The sequence below is a fragment of the Acipenser ruthenus genome, chromosome 3 (genome assembly GCF_902713425.1).
Source record: "Acipenser ruthenus chromosome 3, fAciRut3.2 maternal haplotype, whole genome shotgun sequence".
Taxonomy (NCBI): Eukaryota; Metazoa; Chordata; class Actinopteri; order Acipenseriformes; family Acipenseridae; genus Acipenser; species Acipenser ruthenus.
The window spans coordinates 74,979,900-75,001,686 of record NC_081191.1 but is presented as its reverse complement, the minus strand read 5'-3'; the positions used below and the strand labels follow the sequence as shown (position 1 = coordinate 75,001,686).

The following is a 21,787-nucleotide window of genomic DNA, read 5'->3' as shown; positions in this document are numbered from 1 at the left end:
TACTTAATCTGGATTATTAAAAGAGGAAATCAGTTTTGGTTGGATGACAAAAAGCTGTTAAGAGTAAAAGCAGAAACAGAAGCAATGAAAGCTCAGAGGGAGCCCAGTCTATTTTATTTGCAAATATAAGCTGTAGTGTGTTTGAGCATCATTTGCATTAGTAAAATTTACCTTAGAGACCGTAGATTGTAGTATCTTGGGAATGACCTTGGGTTCATTTGTTTGTCTCCACTGGGAAAGTTAATAGCAGTAGAGTTAATTATTCCACTGTATACCAGAGTTCTTGATTTAATTCCTGTATGCAGTTGCAGTGCTTAATTTACAAGATGTAAAAATAAAAGAAAATGAAAGAAAATAAAAGAAAAGTGGTCCAATGACTAGTCTTTCATTGCGGTAGTTGAAACTGGCTAGGACACAAGTCTGAGGAATTTAGCCCTCAGTGGAATGTAGATATAACTTATACAGGCAAAACGATATATGTCATGAAGGAAAAAAAAATAGACGAAGATCTTGTCAATTATCGTTGTCATTACTGCACCTTTTTTGGAAGGAAAGAAAGAGCTTTAATAAATAATGCTGCCATTGTAATAGCTTCAATGATTACTTATTTTGCTAAATTGTATTCAGAAGGATAAAGAGAAATGTAAAAAAAATATCAAAGAACACTTGTGGGCTTCCATAATTAATTATGAATATTTGTCAAAAATAATAATACTGATAATGTTGACCATATTCCTTGTAGAATATGTACTGTATATGGCATCTCACTTGCAGTTCTAAGAACTGCATTAAGATTCACTGTTGCACACATACACAGCAACCTAAATCTTGGGGCAAACATTCAACATTCTTTTATTTATGCATGCCTTTTGAGCTTTAGAAAACCAAAGCTCAACAGGCATGCAAAGCTTCTTTCTATCTAAAAGAAATGCAAATGAATGATGCAAATTGTCATATTATATTGATGTCCGCAGTATATGGCTGATTTACTGTACATTTCCCTTCTGTTGTGATCTTTGGTTTGTTAGAGGTTGTTAATGTTTGACATTGTGAAATATTGAAATGTTCTTATACAGCAGACTAGGTGTACGTCTTGATACAGTATCTATTTTTGTTGTTACAATTGGCCTAAAATGTGAATTTACAGTCAAACTAAGTATTTTTGAATGTCTTAATTTGGTTAAATACAGTAGGCTGGTTTAACCTTTTTTTCTCACAAAATCTCATTCATAATAACCCATAACTATTAAATGCAGATTACAGAGGAAGAATAAAAGTTAAACCTGAAGATCACAGCAGAGAAGGACAATGGCCTAACCTTGTTTTTGACCCATCCTAAACTTAACCTCAAGCCCTCATATTTTAATTATTCAGTGATCCCCAGTTGGCATTTCTACTTATGATCCTATTAATCACATTTCATAAAAAATAAAAAAAATAAAAAAAATAACAGATCGCCTGAATTTTTAAAATACTGTTTTAGTTAGGATAGTACAGGACTACAGGTATCAACACTATAAACAGATGAATTGGAAAGCAACCGTTCTTAATTTACATAAATTACTAGTGTGGTGTCAGGTAACTAAACATGTTTTTTTCCTTTGATTGTGAAAAGTTTTGACTAGTAGGAAGTCCTCTGTTTGTTAATCTGTCAAAACTGCCTGTGCGAGCAAACTGAAAGTTGAAGGAGGCGAAGTTTGAAAGTTATGGTCACGTGGTTTTAAAGTTGTGGAAAGTTTTTGTTGTCAAGTTTTTGGTCCGTGCTATGTTTAAAGGTTGATGGAACACATGTATCTTCCGTAAAAGAAACTACACCGTCAGACCAACTGCTTCTACAACTTCGCAAAGTAAGATACTTTATAAGATTATATTTTTTATTGTTAACATTTTTCGCCGTTTTGTGGAAAACAGAAAACCAGAAGTGTCAAGCACTGTGACACTGGGACAAGTGATGTGACAAAACGGAGTGACACAGCCGCTTGTGACATCGAATCACATTTCTAAAATAAAATGTATGTTACCACTACTTTGTTTATTAATTAACTTGTTCGGTTATTACCTATGTGCCCAAAGTACAAGTATTATCTATGTATTTATTTGTTGGCTAGTTAGTTAATTGGGAATGTTACTATTATACAGACGCAATTTGTTTTCTACTTAACCTGTTCCATTAACAATTCCTTTGCGCGCGAAAATATATATTTTTAAAATCTTAGAAGAAATGTAGGTTCGGTATTTTTTATTGACATTTAAAAAAAAAAAAAAAAAAAAAAACATCGTATCGTTATTTTTTGTGTGAAAAGCAGCATCAGTTCCTGTTACGATTTTATGATATGCGAAAAAAGAAGTTTCCAGAGTTTTGCGGTTTCCCTTGTGATAGACAGTTGATAAGGGGATGGAGAGCAGGTGAATTTTCTAAAGCATATGATAATGTGTGACACTGAGTCTGGAAAACTCTGGTACACATTTGGGGGAGACGATAAATTCATACATAAAAACGTCTTAGTAGATATATACGATACATTTCACAGTAGTGTTAGGTTGTCGGTTATTTAACTATAATATAATAACTATAATAATAATAAAATTAACATGGTTCATTGTTGTCACGGCGGGGCTATCATTTAATATGTTTACTGTCAGAAAATACCTTTGGCTAATGCTTGTGGAAGCTTGTAAGAATACTATTTGTCGTTTCCACTGCTAAGAAGTACGAGTCACACGTTACTTAGTGTTGTAGAGGTCCTCATTTGTGTCTATGTAAAAGAAAGGTAATGTAGATTTTAAGATATTCTCATATTTTCATGGTGATAAGCTGTGTTTGTGCAAAACAAATTACTGTATAAATCAGTAAAAAATAATAGTAAAAAAACGGGGGTAATTAACTACAAATTATTTTAATTTCATCATCTTTGTAGAAAACAACTGTCTTCATCAGTTTGTATCTTGACACGAAGTCAGTTGCACTGTACTAGTGAGAATTACACTTGGTAAGGTAAACGTTCATAAGTTGTATATAAAACAGATCACTCACAGTCTTCTAGAAACCTGTTTGGTTTGGTTGGGTCTGTACTTATGAGGGCAGACACTGGCAGAGTCAGCATATTAGTTTAGAAAGGCTTTGTTCCTTTGATTAGAAAATAAAGAAGTGAATGACATAATGTTATTAATAAACAGAAACACTTTGTTTTCAACTTCTGTTTCACAAGAGGGCATGTCTATGACACCATGAATGAAAGTACCAAACTTTCCAAGGGTTTTTTTTTTTTTTTTCGGTTCATGTACCTGTATTTTTCTGTTGATGTGCAGGCATAATTTTTTGTTGATTTAGATAATCTGTCCATATCATACCCATATTATAGCCACTGTCATCTTTCTGGGAACATAGCCCATGTGATCATGTTTCCCATTAAAATAAAATAAGGCATACTGTCAGATTAATTCACACACAAAGAGTATTTATTTATTTATTTATTATTATTTCATTTTTATTTTAGAATATTAACATACATTTCAATATATATTTTGTTAGATAAGTGTCCCGTTACATTATGGGCTTCAGGTTCAATCTAAGTTAATTAAATACAGACAATTAATTAAATACAAACAGGCTTAAACAGCAGAGTTATGCATTTACTGTAGTGCATTTTATTAAAAAAAATGTTGATCTGTATATATATATATATATATATATATATATATATATATATATATATATATGTGTATATATATATATATGTGTATATATATATATATATATATATATATATATATATATATATATACAGTTGTAGTCAAAAGTTTACATACCCTAATGGAAATGTATAATTTCTAGAAACCTTTTGAAAACAAAGAATTTTAGGAAAAATATTTTGTAGCAAAAGTTTTGCTTTTGTGGAAGAGGAAAAAAAGTTACAAGAAATAGATGTCTACAATTATTTATTTCAGATTTTTCTTTCTGCAAAACTCCAAAAATGGTAATTCAAAAGTATTCATACCCTGACAAGTAAATGAAATTGACCGTTTGCATCTCTGACGTAACCAAATACATTGTATTTCTTTCCTCAAACCAAAGACTAATTTTGAAAAATGTGTACCGTGGATCAAGCTTTGCGAGAGGCTGCAAAAATAGCCTAGGTAGGACACGCACCTAATGTGTACTGAAACTTTTAGCCTCGACTTTAAACTCCCAAAAGTTTATTGTTTTCCTAAATGTTGTTAAATGAAAGCAATATACTGGCTGCAAGTGTAGTTCACTTGTTCCAAAATAGCATGGTTTTAGTATACTATAGTATCCTATTTTGACACTTTACATTTTTTGTAAGGTGAATGAGTTTATGTCTCTAGACCTGTTGTAACTCATTAAAAACGCTTCAACAACGATACTAATGTTCTTTGACGTTATAGTGCTAAAAAAATAAATATAGTTAGAAATAAACTCCCAAGCAACAACCATGGATATACCCCTCACAGTGTACTTAACTCCCTTTTGTCGACTGTGGGATGAGATTCTGTCATTTATCCAAAAGCAGGCAATATTTGGACTTAATTCGCAAGGCCAAACAGTTGAATGTGTGGCGGCTGCCATTTCTTTCTCGGTAGCTTGACCGACATAGCAACAGTAACTAGGGGAGGCGTGGTTAACGGCGGTTTTGTGAACGGTCAATTAATAGCTAGTTGAGGCACCTTTAGCAATAATAAACTATTTTAAACGATTAGGATATTTGTCAATGAGCTTTTGGCATGGTTCTTAGTGATTTTGGACCATTCTTCAATGCAGAATTGTTCCAGTTTATTACAATTCCAAGGACTTCTCTTGTGCACAGCCTTCTTCAACTCATACCAAAAATTCTCAATTGAACTTAGATCGGGACATTGACTAGGCCATTCCAGAACCTTCATTTTATTCTTCTTTAACCAGTAGATTTTGATGTGTGCTTTGGATTGTTGTCGTATTGGACAGTTGTGCTTTAAACCAAGTTTTGTAGCGGAGGGTTTCAGATGATTGGCCAATATATTTTGGTATGCTATGGAATCCATTTTACCATGTATTGGAACTAAATTTCCTGTGCCATTAGAGGAAAAACAGCCTCATAGAAGGATATTACCACCTCCATGCTTGATAGTAGGTATGGTGTTCTTTTCTTTGTACGCCTCACCAGGCTTTCTCCAAACATAACGTCAGCGTGACCAAATAGCTCGATTTTTGTTTCGTCACTCCACAAAACCTTTGACCAGAACTCATACCCATCATTCAAATGCCGTTTTGCAAACTTTAAGAGATTGTCCTCGTGACGTTTGCTTAAGAGTGGCTTTTTCCTTGGCCTGCGACCATTGAGACCATCACCATGCAATACGCGACCTATGGGTGAAGTGGAAACGCCAGTCCCACTTGCAGCAAATTCACTTTGAATATTTTTGGCAGTCAATCTCAGATTGTTATTAACCTTCCTCATAATTCTTCTACTTGTTCTTAGTGAAAGAACCTATTTTTTTCCAGACCGAGGGAGCGTTGTGACAGGACCATGAGTCTTGTACTTCTTGATAATAGAAACAATAGTTGAAATTGGGATATTCAAATGCTTGGAGATCTTCTTGTACTCTTATGTAAATCATTTTCTGCCTAAGGTCTTCAGATAGCTCTTTACTTTTTCCCATATTGACTTATTGGTAATGACAGCAATCATCCTATGCCTAACCCTTTTCTACTCTCTAAGAATGTTCACCTACAATCCAGCATTTTCTAGACTTTTCTAGATTAGGTTCTGCATTATCATATTGAAATGTCTAACACTTGTAGAGAATACTATCATAGCATAAAAGGATATGAATACTTTTGAATTACCATTTTTGGAGTTTTGCAAAAAGAAAAATGCTGAAATAAATAATTGTAGACATCTATTTCTTGTAACTTTTTTTCCTCTTCCACAAAAGAAAAACTTTTGCTACAAACAATTATTCCTAATATTCTTTGTTTTCGAGAAATTTCTAGAAATTATAAATTTACATTGGGGTATGTAAACTTTTGACTACATACTGTATATGTATATATAGCCTATGTTATGTATTTCATTTTACAGTAAACATGGGGAAAGGAAGCCTGAAAAGGTTCAGAAATAAGTCAAAATCCAGGGTCATCCAGAAAAGAAGAGGTGGCAGCAAAGTTGCATCTAAGAAGAAGAATTTCACCAAGGTACCGTATAAACATCTTTTTTTATTACTTTTTATGTTTGGCTCATTGCTTTAATAAGTCTGCTTGTTGTTGTGTCTATTATACTGGCAGAGTCAAGAAACTGACAATAGCAAATGACTAATGGTGAACAGTCATACAGTCTCTGATTATATGATTATATGGGCTGTAGGTTTTTTTTTTTCTTAATCATGCAGTGTTCTCCACTAGATGGAGTCTCTCACTCAGTAAACCCTATATTGTTTTTATGGTTGTTAATTGTATACATTTTATTATGTAGTTTATTTATTTAATTACTCTCCTACTGGTGCCATACTGGGAAATGGCCCTTCCATCAAACATTTTTGAAAGGAATATTAGCAACAGGAAGGATTTCATCTGATTTAAATATACAGTTAGCTGTAATTTATTTTGACATAGAGTTTTATTATGTTGCTGCACTTTTTTTTAAAACAATACTTAAAAGATATATTGAATTCTAGTATATAAGCTTTTTTAGTAGGGTTGAATGACTATAACATTCAAAATAAATATAGTAACTTTCCTTGGAGTAAGTGAATGCTTATTACTTTCAAAAGGCAGTACGTCTTCTGCTGTGGTTTGAGCTGTTCTTCTGAATGCTGCAGCGTCTGCTGTTTCTGTCATGTCAGTGTTTTCATAGTGGCACTCCACAGAACAGGAAACACTGTGTCAGTTTTTAATGTTCAATTGACTTGCAGTTTTGTCACATTAGATTCAAGGTGCCAGGCAACTCATTTTATAAGCAGTGTGGCAGCAGTGTGGAGTAGTGGTTAGGGCTTTGGACTCTTGACCGGAGGGTTGTGGGTTCAATCCCAGGTGGAAGACGCTGCTGTTGTACCCTTGAGCAAGGTACTTTACCTAGATTGCTCCAGTAAAAACCCAACTGTATAAATGGGTAATTGTATGTGAAAAAAAAGGGATATCTTGTAACAATTGTAAGTCACCCTGGATAAGGACGTCTTCTAAGAAATAAATAATAATAATAATATATTAACAGAAACAATGACCTGACCTTAGGAACACTGGTATTTTCACTTATTTCCCTTGATTTTTTTTTTTTATGTCTTTAAATTGCCTAGGTATTTGCTATTGTTATTATTAATATAATTGTATTTTGTTAATTGTGTGATTATACTGTTCTGTCTTGTTTCTTGATCATGATACATAATGTCTGTATAGCGCTTTGAGAGACCATGGTGTGAAAGGCACTATATAAATTAAATAAATAAATAAATAAATAAAAAGTTAAAGAGTGTAGACAAATAAATACTAAAGAAACAATAAATACTATGTTTCACACAGGTCCTAAGCATGCATATTAATAACATTGGGCATGGCCATGAGATTAAATATTTCATACCAGTTTATTAAAGAAAAGTACATGTCTTAGCCATGTAGCAAAATGCCAAAAAAAACTTGTGTCTAATATAAAGTACACTTGTGGTATGTAGATTATAAATAGGGTTTCCGTTTTTTCTGTGGTAATTAATTTCATTTTTCAGTGTTATGTAGATACCCTGTGTAACAGGATTTGCTACATGTGACTCAAGGAAGAACGAAAACGTGATGATGTGGATGCGTGATCGATGACATGGTCCGCACCCAACAGCGGCTCACACACACACACACACACACAACCGACACTAGTGGTATGGTCCCTCCCCAGAACAATATGCCTCTTTAGTGCTTTCGTCACTGACACTCACTTCCATGGAGATGGTTGCTACCTGGTTCCCAACATTATGGCGCTTTCAATGTTTTTGGCACTCACTTTTTTTAAAGGAAAGAACAACTAATTATAAAGAGAAAAAACTCTCTCAAATGAGGGAAATTTTAATCATTCTTATATGATGGTTCACTTGGTGTCTTGAAAGCCAAAGTTAATGCCAGCATGAAGGCTAAAACTTACGATGTTGAGGTAAGTTTCCCACTAAATTGACTCAGACTATATCGTTTGATATACAAATTATAAAAAAATAATAATAATAATTAAAACAATAATAATAGTAGTAGATAATATTAATGAAAAAGACGTGCAATAGCTGACAACGATTTATTATTATGCTATACATTTGAACAGTTTCACTTCGTTGCTCTCTGTTGGACACATTACCTCAGAATATTGTAAATGTACTAGCATGTATTTTGTTTAAACCAAAGTAAAAGCCTTTTTTATACAAAAGTTGAAATATTTTTTCTATTTAAAGGTGTAGTGTCCACCATAAAGTGGTTACCGTTTAAGCTCATTTTGAAAATAGTCCTGGGAAACTGGGTTTGGACAGGCATTTTAGTTGCTCCTGAATGAAAGTAATATTATTAACATGCTTTGAGAGGAAAACCTTTGTTAAATTGATATTCTTGTTATCGCGAAGCAGATTTACAATAGTCTATAGCGAAGAGGAGGTCTGAATAATAGATACATTTTAGTAACAAGATTAATTGTATGTGAATGATTAAGGTCACCATAAAATCTGGAATGACTCAAATTGCTATGAAATCATTTCCATCATTGAATTGTTAATTTTTATACAGATATGGCTGACAGATGACAAGGGTGTTCGGGCTATATTTTTTAGTTTTTTCCTTCTGAATGGTGATTGCAGTCTGCTGCAAAACACTGCACCATGCTGTTTACTAGATATAATTTGATTTATATTAAAATACAACTTCTTACTAACAATTCTACAGATGTTTTGAAACGCACTAATTACTGTTACTATAGACTTGCCTGTTTATTTGGAACCACCTAGCAACAATCGCAGCGGATGTGACGTCACACTAAAGAAGTGTATACAGATAACGTGAAGGACCAGACGAAACAAGACAAACAAAAGAGACAAAACAAAAGTCCTGCTGACCTGAACTGATCGGGTCGCTACAATATGTATATTATTGTAGCTTTTGATATTATACAGTATTCTTTCTCAAGACAATATTTTAGGGCACATATTGCGTAACTACAAAATCGTATTTTTTATACTTGACGTTTAACATTTAAATAAAAAAAAAAAAAAAAAAAACTTCTCTATTTCCACACATTATTAGGGAATGTGATTTTCTTTTAACACAGTTTACATCTTTATGGTCTACTACAGCTCTGTTTGAAAATCTAGTCTCTCTCTCTTATACGTCGCCTTCCTCTCCCTTTCTGCTTCAAAATTCTGCGCCTATATCACTGCAACCGCAGCATCTCAGTTTGTATCCAATCACAGCAGTCTCTAAAACCACACTCCCCCAGTTTCATTGGGACATGTCTCTTCAGGAAAAAAAATGACATGCCTCGTAGGTGCACAGGTTTATTTACATACAGGAACCCCACATGATGCTACCAGCAATGGTAGCTCACGTGGGACAAAAGGCAAAATAAACACTAACCTCGGATATACACATGATCGTTGGTTCATTGCAGCTTCCTTCTCCCTGAACAAAATCCACGACCACCTCCTGACCTCAGAATATACACATGAACGCCGTTAGAGATGGTCGCTTTGTTTCTTGAACCAAGTCATTCAGCAGCACTGTTGGACCGATGCTTCGGCAGGATCAGTGCTCTGAAACCAAAACAATGGATGGGCGGGTGAAGCTGAATGCTATGGCACTCAGCTGAATTTATTAATAAACAAAACAAAAACAAAAGATTTAAACAAAACAACAAAACACAAAACAAAAAGGCACAAGGGCCAAACAAATAAACAAAGACTGTTTAGCAGTCGTTTTTAAATGTTGATATTTTTCCTCACTCTCTCCGCTCCCCGTACTCTCCTCTGTACACTCCACCCCGCAGCACGGGCAGCTGCAGGTTCTTATACTCTAGCCAAGGGGTTAACTAGCTGTTAATTATCTTATTACCCCTCAGCCACAGTCTGCACGCGTTTGGTAAGGATGCATGACTCTCAGCTAGTTAAATAATCAGTAGCTGATCAGTCATGCATCCTCACGAGGTTTTTAAATATAAATAAGAAGTACGTGGCGCTGTTATCCGTGCCACAAACAATAATACAAATAATAATAATTAGGGGCTGGACACTCCGCCACACCCACCCTTTTTCATTTGCTTCATAAAGTCGAATGAAACCTGCGGAATAATGTTATATTGAATTACATACCGCTTTCTTGTTTTCCATATAGTTAAAGACAAACTGACAAAAATTGAAAAAAATGAGACATTTTAAAATCTAACATGAAATACTGTCTTGCTTCTGGCAGACTTTTGCAATAGCATTTTACAGTTTCTTTGATTACATGATGTAAAATAAAAGATCTAAATTATGTTTATATAGTATTTTTTTTTTTTTGTAATGATGTCTGAATCCTACAATTCTAGGTGATGCAAAACTTTTGGCCCATGGCTATGGAAGTAGTTGCCTTGCAGCCCTATATAGTGTGCTTACACTTACAACTCAGAGCTGAACTGGCTCAGAAACAATAAATAAAGAAACAATAAACAATAGTCATTTAGCAGATGCTTTTATCCAAAGCATCTTAGAGAGACTATGGGGTGAATTTTGCATCAACAACTGCTGCTGCAGAGTCACTTACAATAGGACCTCGGTTTTATGTCTCGTCCGAAGGATGACGCACAAGGAGGTTAAGTGACTTGCTCAGTGTCACACACAGTGAGTCAGTGGCTGAATTGAGACAGATTGAACTGGGAGCCTCCTGGTATCAAGCCCTTTTCTTTAACCACTGGACCACCCATTTACACTTGAGCACATACCTCAGCCAGCTTTGGCCCAGTATGCGTGCACATAGCCCCAACTATAGTGCGTGTCCAATGATGTCATATCGACCACCCCCTGCATGAAGACGGGCGCGTTGTTTTATTCGCCGTTTGCTCACTGTTTACTCACCTGGTGACACTGTGGTCACCAAACTGTTGTTAAAGTCAACAGGCTCAATGAACTGTTGTTAAACTCACCAATGAGCCACCAGACTCACCGGGCTAGAAAACTGGTGAGATTCACCAAAACAACATGAACGCCGCCATCAATGTGGAGTATGGGGAGACTAAATTAAACATTGTAGTCGATTCAAAAGAAAGACATTTGAATTTAAGTTGATGGAGTTTGTAAAGATGACACTGTTTTTATTATCTAACCTTGGCGTTTAAAGTCATTGCAATTAAGTCATAAAAAATGAGTACTGCTTTGCATAATAAGAAATTAATTTAAAAAAAAAGAAAAACACAACCAAACGTTTGTATGAATTTACTATTAAATTTAATTTAGCATGTTACTATCTGCACAAAAAACTATTACAGTCAGCACTCAGATATCTGTTACCCAGATACATGTCAGTTGCGTTTTACTGCCCTGTATTAAGAATAAAATCAATCCCCTTTATATACAGTGCAGAGAAAAAGTTTGTGAACCCCTTAGGATTTTCACATATTTCAAACCTAAAATGTTATTAGATCTTAATGTAAGTCCTAATAATAGATAAAGATAACCTGATTAAACAAATGACACAAAAACATGATACTTTTTCAACATTTATTTATCCACAGATGATTCAACATTCAATGTCCATGTGTGAAAAAGTATGTGAACCTTTAGATTCAGTAACTGGTGGCACCTCCTTGAGCAGCAATGACTTCAACTAAGCGTTTCCTGTAACTGTTGTTCAGTCTCTCACATCGGTTTTGAGGAATTTTGGTCCATTCCTCCTTACAGAACTGCTTCAACTCAGTCACATTTGAGGGTTTCCTTGCATGGACAGCTCGCTTCTGGTCCTGCCACAACATTTCGATGAAGTAAAGAGTGTAGTCGGAAGCTTGTGGCCACACTTTGCTGGGAGTTGCCAGTTGCTATGTGCAGTGACTGCAACTCTTTCTGCAGGTGTCACTGGATTCGCTGTGTATTTTTGCGTTGAAGCAATGGTCCCAATCTGTTTAACAGATCGTCAAGCGTTTCACCTGTCATTCTAAAAATTGCTTTCTTTGTGACAACAGCAAGTCTGTTACAGCCTTGTCTGCCGCTGCAGCACAATTTTTTCTAGTACTAGTCGCCATATTGATGTCACCAAACTTGGTTCTCATTTAATTTTCGGTGATCTGATTGGTCAAATTAGTATGTGTACTAAATATTTGAAATGCGTACTAAATAACATGTTTTTTTACCCAGATTGCCTTTCATAGACTCTGTCCTTTTGCACATAGGAAACAACAGCCTGAATTTTTTGTCCCGGTCGGAAACAGTAAAATTGTTAAATCGTCCCTGTTTTGCGATAAAACTGCATCGGTGTGCTCAGCAAGATAAATGTAGAGTCATTTGTATTAGGTTGCGTTACTGTCATTCAAAAATAAAATAAACAATCATATGGATGATTTGTTTAATCATTCTGATTATGTGTTTATCACAATTAAATGCTAATACTAATAGCTGTTCTTTTTTTTTTTCTTTTTTTTACGAAGTGTCTCCAGGTACAACGCGCCGGCAAAATGCACAGTATTCTGTTTTTCCTGTATGTGGTTACGTGGGAAGCAGAGATCATATGACGTCGGTGGGTTGGGAAGAGTGTGAGTGTGAGTGTAGTGAGATTGCGTCGACACAGTCCTGGCTTTTGGTAGTTATCCACTTACAGTAGGGTGGGGCAAATGTAATTTCTGATTTTAACTATCAAAAAATCAAATCGACTTTTGTAAACAGTTTTCATCTAACTTAAACATATCTGAAATAAAACAAAAACACAAACAGCATTTACACACCATGTGTATACATTGGTATGATCATCAGGTGGCGCTTCAATGTAAGATCTGTAGCAATAGTGTGGCACATCAGCATTCTTCTGATATGTACATCAGCCATATGCATGTTATTGTTCCAGCTTCTGTAGCCGTATTAATAAAATACCCCCTATCCTTCCAGGAGAATAATGACGTAATTTCTCAGTGACACATCAACGGAAAAATAGAATTCTTCTAATATGTACAACAGCCATACGCATAGCAACTGTCTTTTTATCTGGCTTTTTGTACATTAACATGTTTTGAGATGACAATATAAATAAAATAATGAGTTGTCATCTGCAATAAATACACCCAATGTTTATAATTTTTAAACTATTATTGTGTTATTATATACTGTTATTTTAACAGTGAATTGAAGAAAATAAAATGTCCCAGTTTTTCACTCTGCAAATCTGGTAACCCTAATTACATATATATACACACACAGTATATATAAAAATGATTTCCATTACACGAGAGTAGATGTTAAAACTTCATGCTGATTTGAACTCGGCTCTCGCCAAGATAAGCACCAACTAAGACGTAGCTTTACAGTAAACTAATGTGATCCATATGCGTCTCCATCCATTTACGTTTCCTTCCATATGATGATGTAGATATCCTTCTGTCTGGTGTTAATGGCTGAAGTGTAATGCTGGCTCCAGGGATTAGCTTATTTTGCCTCCCTGGCGCATCAGCACACACAACGGCTGCGATGCTGGCTCGGGGGATCAACCAAAGTGCGGCCTCCCCAGCGCATCAGCATGACAACCGTCTGGATTGAGCTAAGTAGGGTACATCTCTGGGGTTTTCAAGTGGGCACCTTCCATCCTCAGTGTTTCGTCGACTAGCCCACGACACCTCAAGAGGGCTCGACGGTGATTCTGGCGTCCCAGCATCACCCCCCTCCGTCCCCCACTCAACTCAGCCCAGCTTACTTACCTGTCCCCAGCCAGAATCTTTCCGTCTCAACCACAGCCAGTTGCTGCTCCTCTCTGCTGCTTCAGATAAGTTCTTCACTGTGCGACGCAAATCTTGGCCACTGAATCCGTGAATATATATATATAGAATTGGCCCATTATATATATATATATATGGGCTAATTCGAGCGCACTTGAGTCCCATGGACCTTGCATTTCATGCCTGTTCAAATCCATTGAAATTTACCGCCCCTGTTAATTTAGAAAAAAAATATTCTGAATATTCTGAAGGGGTGAAGTAGAATAATACATCAATTTGCTAAATACATGTTCCTTGAAAACAAAAAAAATACTAGCATCACTTTAATTAGTTACATCCAGTCGTTTTATGTATTGCAGCCTCTTATTCATGCCAACTTAATTACAAAAAGTACTGTGCGTGTCAACATACTAGCATTTCAGTACTCAAGTACTAGAAAAAAAACAAGTACTCAAATATGTATTTATTCCAAATTTCCACTTCTATCTGCTACCAAGATTTTGAAGTTCAAACCCCCAAAATTGCAGCATATTAGACCTGTCTTACTATGTTGTCATAGTAATTCTGAAGTTAAAAGAATCCTGTATCTATCAATAGCTTGTGATATACAGTAAATATAATGTGATAAATAAAATAAACAGTATTCGAGATGAGCCTCTTATGCTGCCTGCAATATTATTATCCTTTTGTTTGAAAGCTTTTTACCTGCTGATAACATATATTGGTGGATACAAGAGAACACATCCAGAACCTGATGCCAGTCTCTCAAGTCTCATTGTATTGTATAAGCAGAAGTAAAAAGATGTTATGCAGAGGGGAAATGCAAATGTTGAATGTAAAAGCTGACCAATGAGGGTTTAGTGTTGGTTTGCCAACTTTTATTTTTAGCACTGTTACAATGCTCGCTCATTTTTTAAAATGTATTGTATTTATTAATTTTATTCCAAATTAAAATGCTGTTGTTATTCAGTGAAAGACAAAGGCAATATGTAAGCACTGGCTGCCAGTAGCAAAACCCATGGTCACATTTTCATTCATTCTTCTGTCCTAGTATAATGTAAGGCTTGAAAAGTGTCTTTATAAACAGAGTTTGTCTTCCCCTGCAGAGATGCATATTCAGGTAATGATAGTGGAACGCATCTTATGTCACATTTGGAGTTCTATATCTAGAAAACTGCTGATACAATTTTGTTTAAAATTTTAAGGCCATTCTTTAGAAAGCAATAAGAGTATCAGAATCTGGGGAAATATGGAGGAACTTGTCTTTCTGTATCCCCCTGTACAGGAAGGTACAGTATAATAGACCTTGATTTATTAAGAGGGTTGATCTCAGAGTACTTTAAGGGGGTGGGAATTGAATTCAGCCACAATTGGTCTATAAACTAAACCGTCTAACATCTTATGTATTGTCTCTAGATGGATCAATAGATCCCCTGCATGCTCCCAGCCTTGATATATTCATGATTGCTTTCAAGTTGACAGACATTCTGGGAAGAGGGTAGGACAAATTCTACTTTGAGAGAATCGTTGTGGCACTAGAGTCTACCTACGTGCATAAAGGACAGGCCTGGCCATGGGAGCTGGAAAGTGAAGTATTTTGTGTTTCATTGGAAATACTTAATTAGAAAACGATTAAGTACCATCATCCAATCAGCTTCCAGCTCTATTAGACAGTAGATGCCCGTTGGAACTTCACCGCATCAACTGTGAATCGAACTTAAAATCAATCCGTGCACGTGTCGGCTTTTTTTATTTTGACTTGCTGTAGTGAAAGCTCAGTTCACATCTATTGGACAGCAAATACTAAACAAAGACACAGTTGGTCCAAATTAATTTCATTATCTACCAAAACCAGCCAATCAATAGCCTACTTTGTACTGACGAAAGCAACTAGTCCTGTACCCGCAACTGCCGAATCAGCCAATCACAGCATGTCAGCTCAAATGGAGCTCAGCATCTTTCAACAACAACAAACCGAGACACAGACCCGATTGCTTCACTCAGATATCTGGCACTGTCCAGATAAACTATAAACAACTCTGAGAAGTTAAAAGTTATTTGTTTAATAAAGTTATTTGTTTTTTTCTCTATCTATGTATGTGGTCCTTTATGAACATTTTCTGGACTATTTTCCTAAACCTTCTCAGGGGAAGGGTACACGATGAATCATTACATGTTCAAGGTAAATCTAGATTTTAAAGTGTTGTTTTAAGGAAAATAATAATTGATAGTGCCCTCTCGGTGAATGCTCTACCGTGTGGTAGTTGACCTTGACTTAGTGCCCGGGATGCATAACTTCTGTCGCGGTTAACTACCACGCGGTAGAGCCTTCATCGACGATTTGCATGTCATTTCTAGACTTGTTACTAACTTAGTTAATCTTTATTTAATTAATGTACAATAATTTAGCAGTTTCCCCGTTCTATAAACCTAACCATGGGATTTCTTGATTTGTTCAAACCTTTTTTGATATGGTTTGTATTAGTTAAGCAGTGACACCCTCTAGTGTCCTGAATATAACATTTCAGTTCAAAACTTGCACACAATATATTGCATTACAGTTCATTAAATAATAGAATTGACAGATTTGAAATGGCAGAATACAGCAGTTTGGAAACTTGGTCCAACACGTTTTGCATTCTACTGAAGGTTTTACTATTTGGGGTATTTTTTATGTTCTTAACAGTTGTGTTCTGAGTACTGACACTCTATGGTCCAGCTGGGGTTTTCTGACAGTTAATTACTACATACAATAAAACTACAGTAAAAAAACAATTAGCAAAAGCAAATGATCATTAAACACCAAAAAAGAAATCACCCACAAATACTGGGCACGTCACACATTATATAGTAGAGAACATGCAGCACTCTGTATGCTGACCTTAAGACAAATAATGGTTTCCATTCTGTGGCTTTGCCTTCATTTGCCCCTTTGTGCGTCTTCCAGAATGTTATAGTTTTAAACCGGTTTCTGGAACTTTATAAATCTGTCATTAAATTATTCCTGCAGTTTATTCAATTTGATACTCTATTAGAAATAATAATTTGTGGAGTATTTCAATTCACATGAAACTTACAAACCTAAAGTCAAATGCAGTTTTGCAGTAAATATATCTTTGTAATCACCTATACTGCTTTTTAATGTAGTTTCTCAATATATTTTTTTAAGTATTAGTGCCAGTGTTCACAAAATGTAATTAAATTCTATTTGGAGTACAGTGTTGTTTTTCGGACACTGATGGAAAAACATTGCTTCACTATAACACTTTTTTCTCAGTAATTTTTATTTTGTAAAAAAAAAAAAAAAAGTAATTACAAAACAAACAGTTAGTGTATGCACATTAGAGTTTATGCTATTATAATATAAAAAGCTAAATATTTGTAATAAATAAATAAATAAATTAACTTTAAAAGTGTAGATAGCAAAAAGGAGGCTAAATTCCAACCCTCCACTGTCACTAGCACTAAAATAGCTGATTGTGGTTAATTTTTTTCTTTTAATTTAACAAAGAAAAAAGGTATTACATACAAAAATTACATCTGATTGTCCTATTTATTGCAAACTTAAAAAATGCATTCAGAACAAAATGCATATATTTATTTGGGGCCTTGTGACAGAAATACAATGATTCTTGGTTGTAAATCTCCCTCCTGACCTGTGAGGACGCTAAGCAGCGAGAACAGAGTTCTTTGGACGGGCTGGTCTGACAATTCTTTCCCAGGGTCGGGAAGTCGGCCAGTCTGGATGAATGCGAGACTCCGTTGCAAGAACGCATCGACCCGGAAGGGAAACCACGTGGCATCCGCAGATTGGAGAGGTGGTTGCACTCGTTTACAAAGGGGTCATGTGTGACGGCATAAAAGGGGCTGGAGAATCGCAATCTGTTCCTTCGCTTTGGTTTGTATTTTAAACCTGAAAAGACCCGAGAAGAGAGCAGTTTCGTGAGTGTCTTGTTTGTTATTATTAGTCGGCTAACACGTTCTGGAGCTGTCGCCAAGGGCCAGCACCAAAACCCGGAACAGCACTGCACTATTGTCACTGTTATAAACCTGTATCACCCACCACGAGCACTACTGCACGCACCCAAGACTGGTGACCGTGTTAGTATATTGTGGGACGGATATTTGTGTTTATTATTTAGGACTGCAACCCTGTTGTTATATACTCCGTGCACTACACATTGTTGTGTATTGCCGGGGATTATTATTTGGTCACCAGACATGGATATAAAAATAAAAACTGTTTCCAAACCAGATTTAAAACCTCTCTGTCTGCATAATTATGCACTGCATCACTCCTGCACCTGTACCCAATCAACCACTTTGCCACAGGCCTTCTGAATGTATTTCTGCCAGTTTTTTAGATCCTGAATCCATTCAACGTGTGGCAAACATTATCCAGATTAGTTTGTAAGAACGAGCAACATGCAGTGCTACTTATATTATTATTATAATAATAGTAATAATAATAATACGTATAGTCGGAATTTGAGGTTTCCTTTGTTTTATCCCTTGCCAAGGAAAAAATATACATTTTATCATTACTTGATATATCTAGTTTTACTGGAAAACAAAACAGCCAGTTTGCTTTCAGTTCTTTAATTATATTAGGATTTTCAAAAGCAGTTAATCTGCAATAATTAAATTTGGGTTCAGCTGGTTAAGTACACTTAGCACACTCTCCTGTGAGACAGCAGGTCCCAAGGCCTCAGTTCTGACATTAGAATACCTAGTGAAGGAATACACAATGTGCCAACAGCGCAAAGGTACACATGTGTGTTGTGTGGCTTGTGGAACTGAGACATGAAATGTATGTTCTGTATGTGAAGGTTCATATTCCTGTTTCATTTGTCAAACAAGGATATACCAGTACAGGTTATCCAAAATACACATTATATTCTCCTCTTCTCAGGACAAGTACAGGATCCCTCTACAGAAAGCATGCATTCTTGCTGAGATTAAATAATATATATATTTTTAAATGAAAATAATAAATACAGGAAATCCAACTACAGTGCCGTGAAAAAGTATTTGCCCCCTGTCTGATTTTCTGCATTTTTGCATATTTTTGACACTGAATGTTATCAGATCTTCAACCAGAACCTAATATTAGATAAAAGGGACCCTGAGTGAACAAATAACACACAAATTTGATACATATTTCATTTATTTATTAAAGTTATGTAACACCCAATGCCCCGTGTGAAAAATTAATCGCCCCCTTAGACTCAATAACTGGTTACGCCACCTTTAGTAGCAACAACTGCAACCAAACGCTTCCTGTAGTTATTTATTAGTCTCTCACAGCGCCGTGCTGTGGCCCACTCCTCCATGCAGAACTGCTTCAACTCTGTGACATTTGTGGGTTTTTGAGCATGAACTGCTCGTTTCAGGTCCTGCCACAACATCTCAATGGGGTTTAGATCAGGACTTTGACTAGGCCATTCCAAAACCTTAAATTTCTTGTTCTTCAACCATTCTGATGTAGACTTGCTTGTGTGTTTTGGATCATTGTCTTGCTGCATGACCCAGCTGTGCTTCAGCTTCAGCTCACGGATGGATGGCCTGACATTCTCCTGTAGAATTCTCTGATACAGAGCAAAATTCATGGTTCCTTCAATGATGACAAGGCTTCCAGGTCCTGATGCAGCAAAGCATCCCCAAACCATGACACTACCACCACCATGCTTGGTATGAGGTTCTTACTGTGGAATGCAGTGTTTGGCTTTCGCCAGACATAACGGGGCCCATGTCGGCTGAAAAGTTCCACTTTTGACTCATCTGTCCATAGAACATTGTTCCAGAACTCTTGAGGATCATCCAGGTGCTTTTTGGCAAACTCGAGACGAGCATTCATGTTCTTAGTGAGCAATGGTTTTCTGCCTTGCTACTCTGCCATGAATCCCATTTTTGCCCAGTGTCTTTCTGATGGTGGAGTCATGAACACTGACCTTAGCCGAGGCGAGAGAGGCCTGCAGATCCCTGGATGTTATTTTAGGGTTCTTTGTGACTTCCTGGACGATTTTAGCAGGACAGCCACTCCTGGGAAGATTCACTACTGTCCCAAACTTTCTCCATTTGGACAATATGGCTCTGACTGTGGTTCGGTAGAGCCCCAGAGCCTTGGAAATGGCTTTGTAACGCTTTCCAGACTGATAGGCATCAACTTTTTTCCGGAGGTCTTCAGGAATTTCTTTTGTTCGTGGCATGATGTGCCTCTAGAACAGGGGTGGGCAATCCTGGTCCTGGAGGGCCGGTGTCCCTCCTGGCTTTTGTTCCAACTGTGCTCTAAACTACTTAATTGTACTGATTATTACCAATTATTGGTCTAATTAAGTAATTTAGAGCACAGTTGGAACAAAAGCCAGGAGGGACACCGGCCCTCCAGGACCAGGATTGCCCACCCCTGCTCTAGAACCTGTGTGCTGACAACTTCACTCTGAAGGTAAGGGCCAAAGTTAGTCAGATTTATATTTGGCAGGGCTGGCCCAAATCAGGCCTGGTTGTTAACCAAAGTACTCAAACAGCTGACCCTAATTATCCCTTTAATTGGGTTGAGTTAACTAGGGGAGGGCAATAACTTTTTCACACCTGAAGATTGCATGTTTGATTACCTTGCACACCAAACAAATGAAAGAAGCACCAAACTTTGGTGTCATTTTTTCTCTCAGACTCCCTCTATATACTACTACAACCCACAAAAAAATCTGACCAAATACAATGTGAAAAATGTGCAAAATGCAGCAAATCAGACTGCAGCAAATACTTTTTCATTGCACTGTAGTTCTCATTCACAACCACAGCTAGGTTGGTGTTTGGTAAACTAGGGAACAAACCAGCCTACCCCAGTATATATCAGTTTTACTAATGTCAAACTTTATTTTAAATCCAAAGTGAAAGATTTATAAATAGGGCCCACTGTCTTTAAATGCAGCTTTGTAATATAATTTGCTCAGTCACTTTTGATTATTGGTATCCGGGGAATAATTAAAGATTCCCACTGCATTGAAGTTGGAGCCATTCCAGCTTTTAACGCTGGGTTAATAAGACACAACACACATGTGTGCACCTTTTGTACAGGTAGATTTTTCACTCAAATAAAAAACCCTGGAATGACTCAAACTTCTAAAATTGGAGTCTTACAGTAGTTATTCCCTGTTGTCCAATACAAAATAATCATATTTGTTTAAACTACATACCTAATAATACGTACAAACCTTACGGTACTGATTTTGCCTCATGTACATTTTACTTAATTTTCACAAACCATAAGTGGTGCCGTCCCTCCCGTTCCCTATCGAATGTTTGGTTTATTAAAAAAAAAAAAAAAACGGCAACATAATACTAATAATAATATTATTATTATCAGTAGCAGTGTACATTACAGCTGATTATGTTTTTGTGCTTCAAATGGTAATTATGTTATTTATGCACAGTATTGTTTTTCGACAAAATAGATGACATCTTGCTTGTGAATCAGTGAAATGTCTTCTCACAGGCATATTTCAGAATATAGCAGTTACACATACAGATGCTTCTGTTCCCTTAAGCCCTGAGGTAAAAACAACTCCAGCTGCTGAAATAAAAAAAAAGGCAGTGTCCAAGTTGGGGGAAAAAACTAAAGTTTTCTGGAAGACTATGAAAGTACACAAAAGTGCCCTGTGGTGACTGGCAATGGTGTCCCTCAGTGCCATGCCCTACAATCGTTGCTGAACCTCATGGGATAATGACTGCCCTTTTTGTGAAAATAGTTTTGAATAGACAGCATTTTTCTTTGTGTAGTTGGTCAAAACACAGAGCAAAGTTAGTCAGCAAGTTGCATAGCTCCTGCATTCTGACTCTTCAAGCCTCTTTTTTACAATATTTTATAGTGTGTGACCTTGCTGGGA

At 36.2% G+C, this 21,787-nt stretch overlaps 1 protein-coding gene across 3 annotated transcripts in view; it reads left to right on the top strand.

Moving 5' to 3' along the window:
* Positions 1-1,667: 1,667 nt before the first annotated feature.
* Positions 1,668-21,787, top strand: part of LOC117435441 (suppression of tumorigenicity 18 protein-like) — a 109,790-nt gene continuing 89,670 nt past the window's right edge. For 2 of the 3 annotated variants that reach the window (XM_059016793.1, XM_059016784.1), the window contains exons 1-2: positions 1,668-1,847; positions 6,081-6,193. In XM_059016793.1, the coding sequence (XP_058872776.1) occupies positions 6,086-6,193 (108 nt within the window). In that variant the 5' untranslated portion in view covers positions 1,668-1,847; positions 6,081-6,085. The remainder of the gene's footprint in view (positions 1,848-6,080; positions 6,194-21,787) is intronic. The other variant, XM_034058590.3, reaches the window with a different exon arrangement.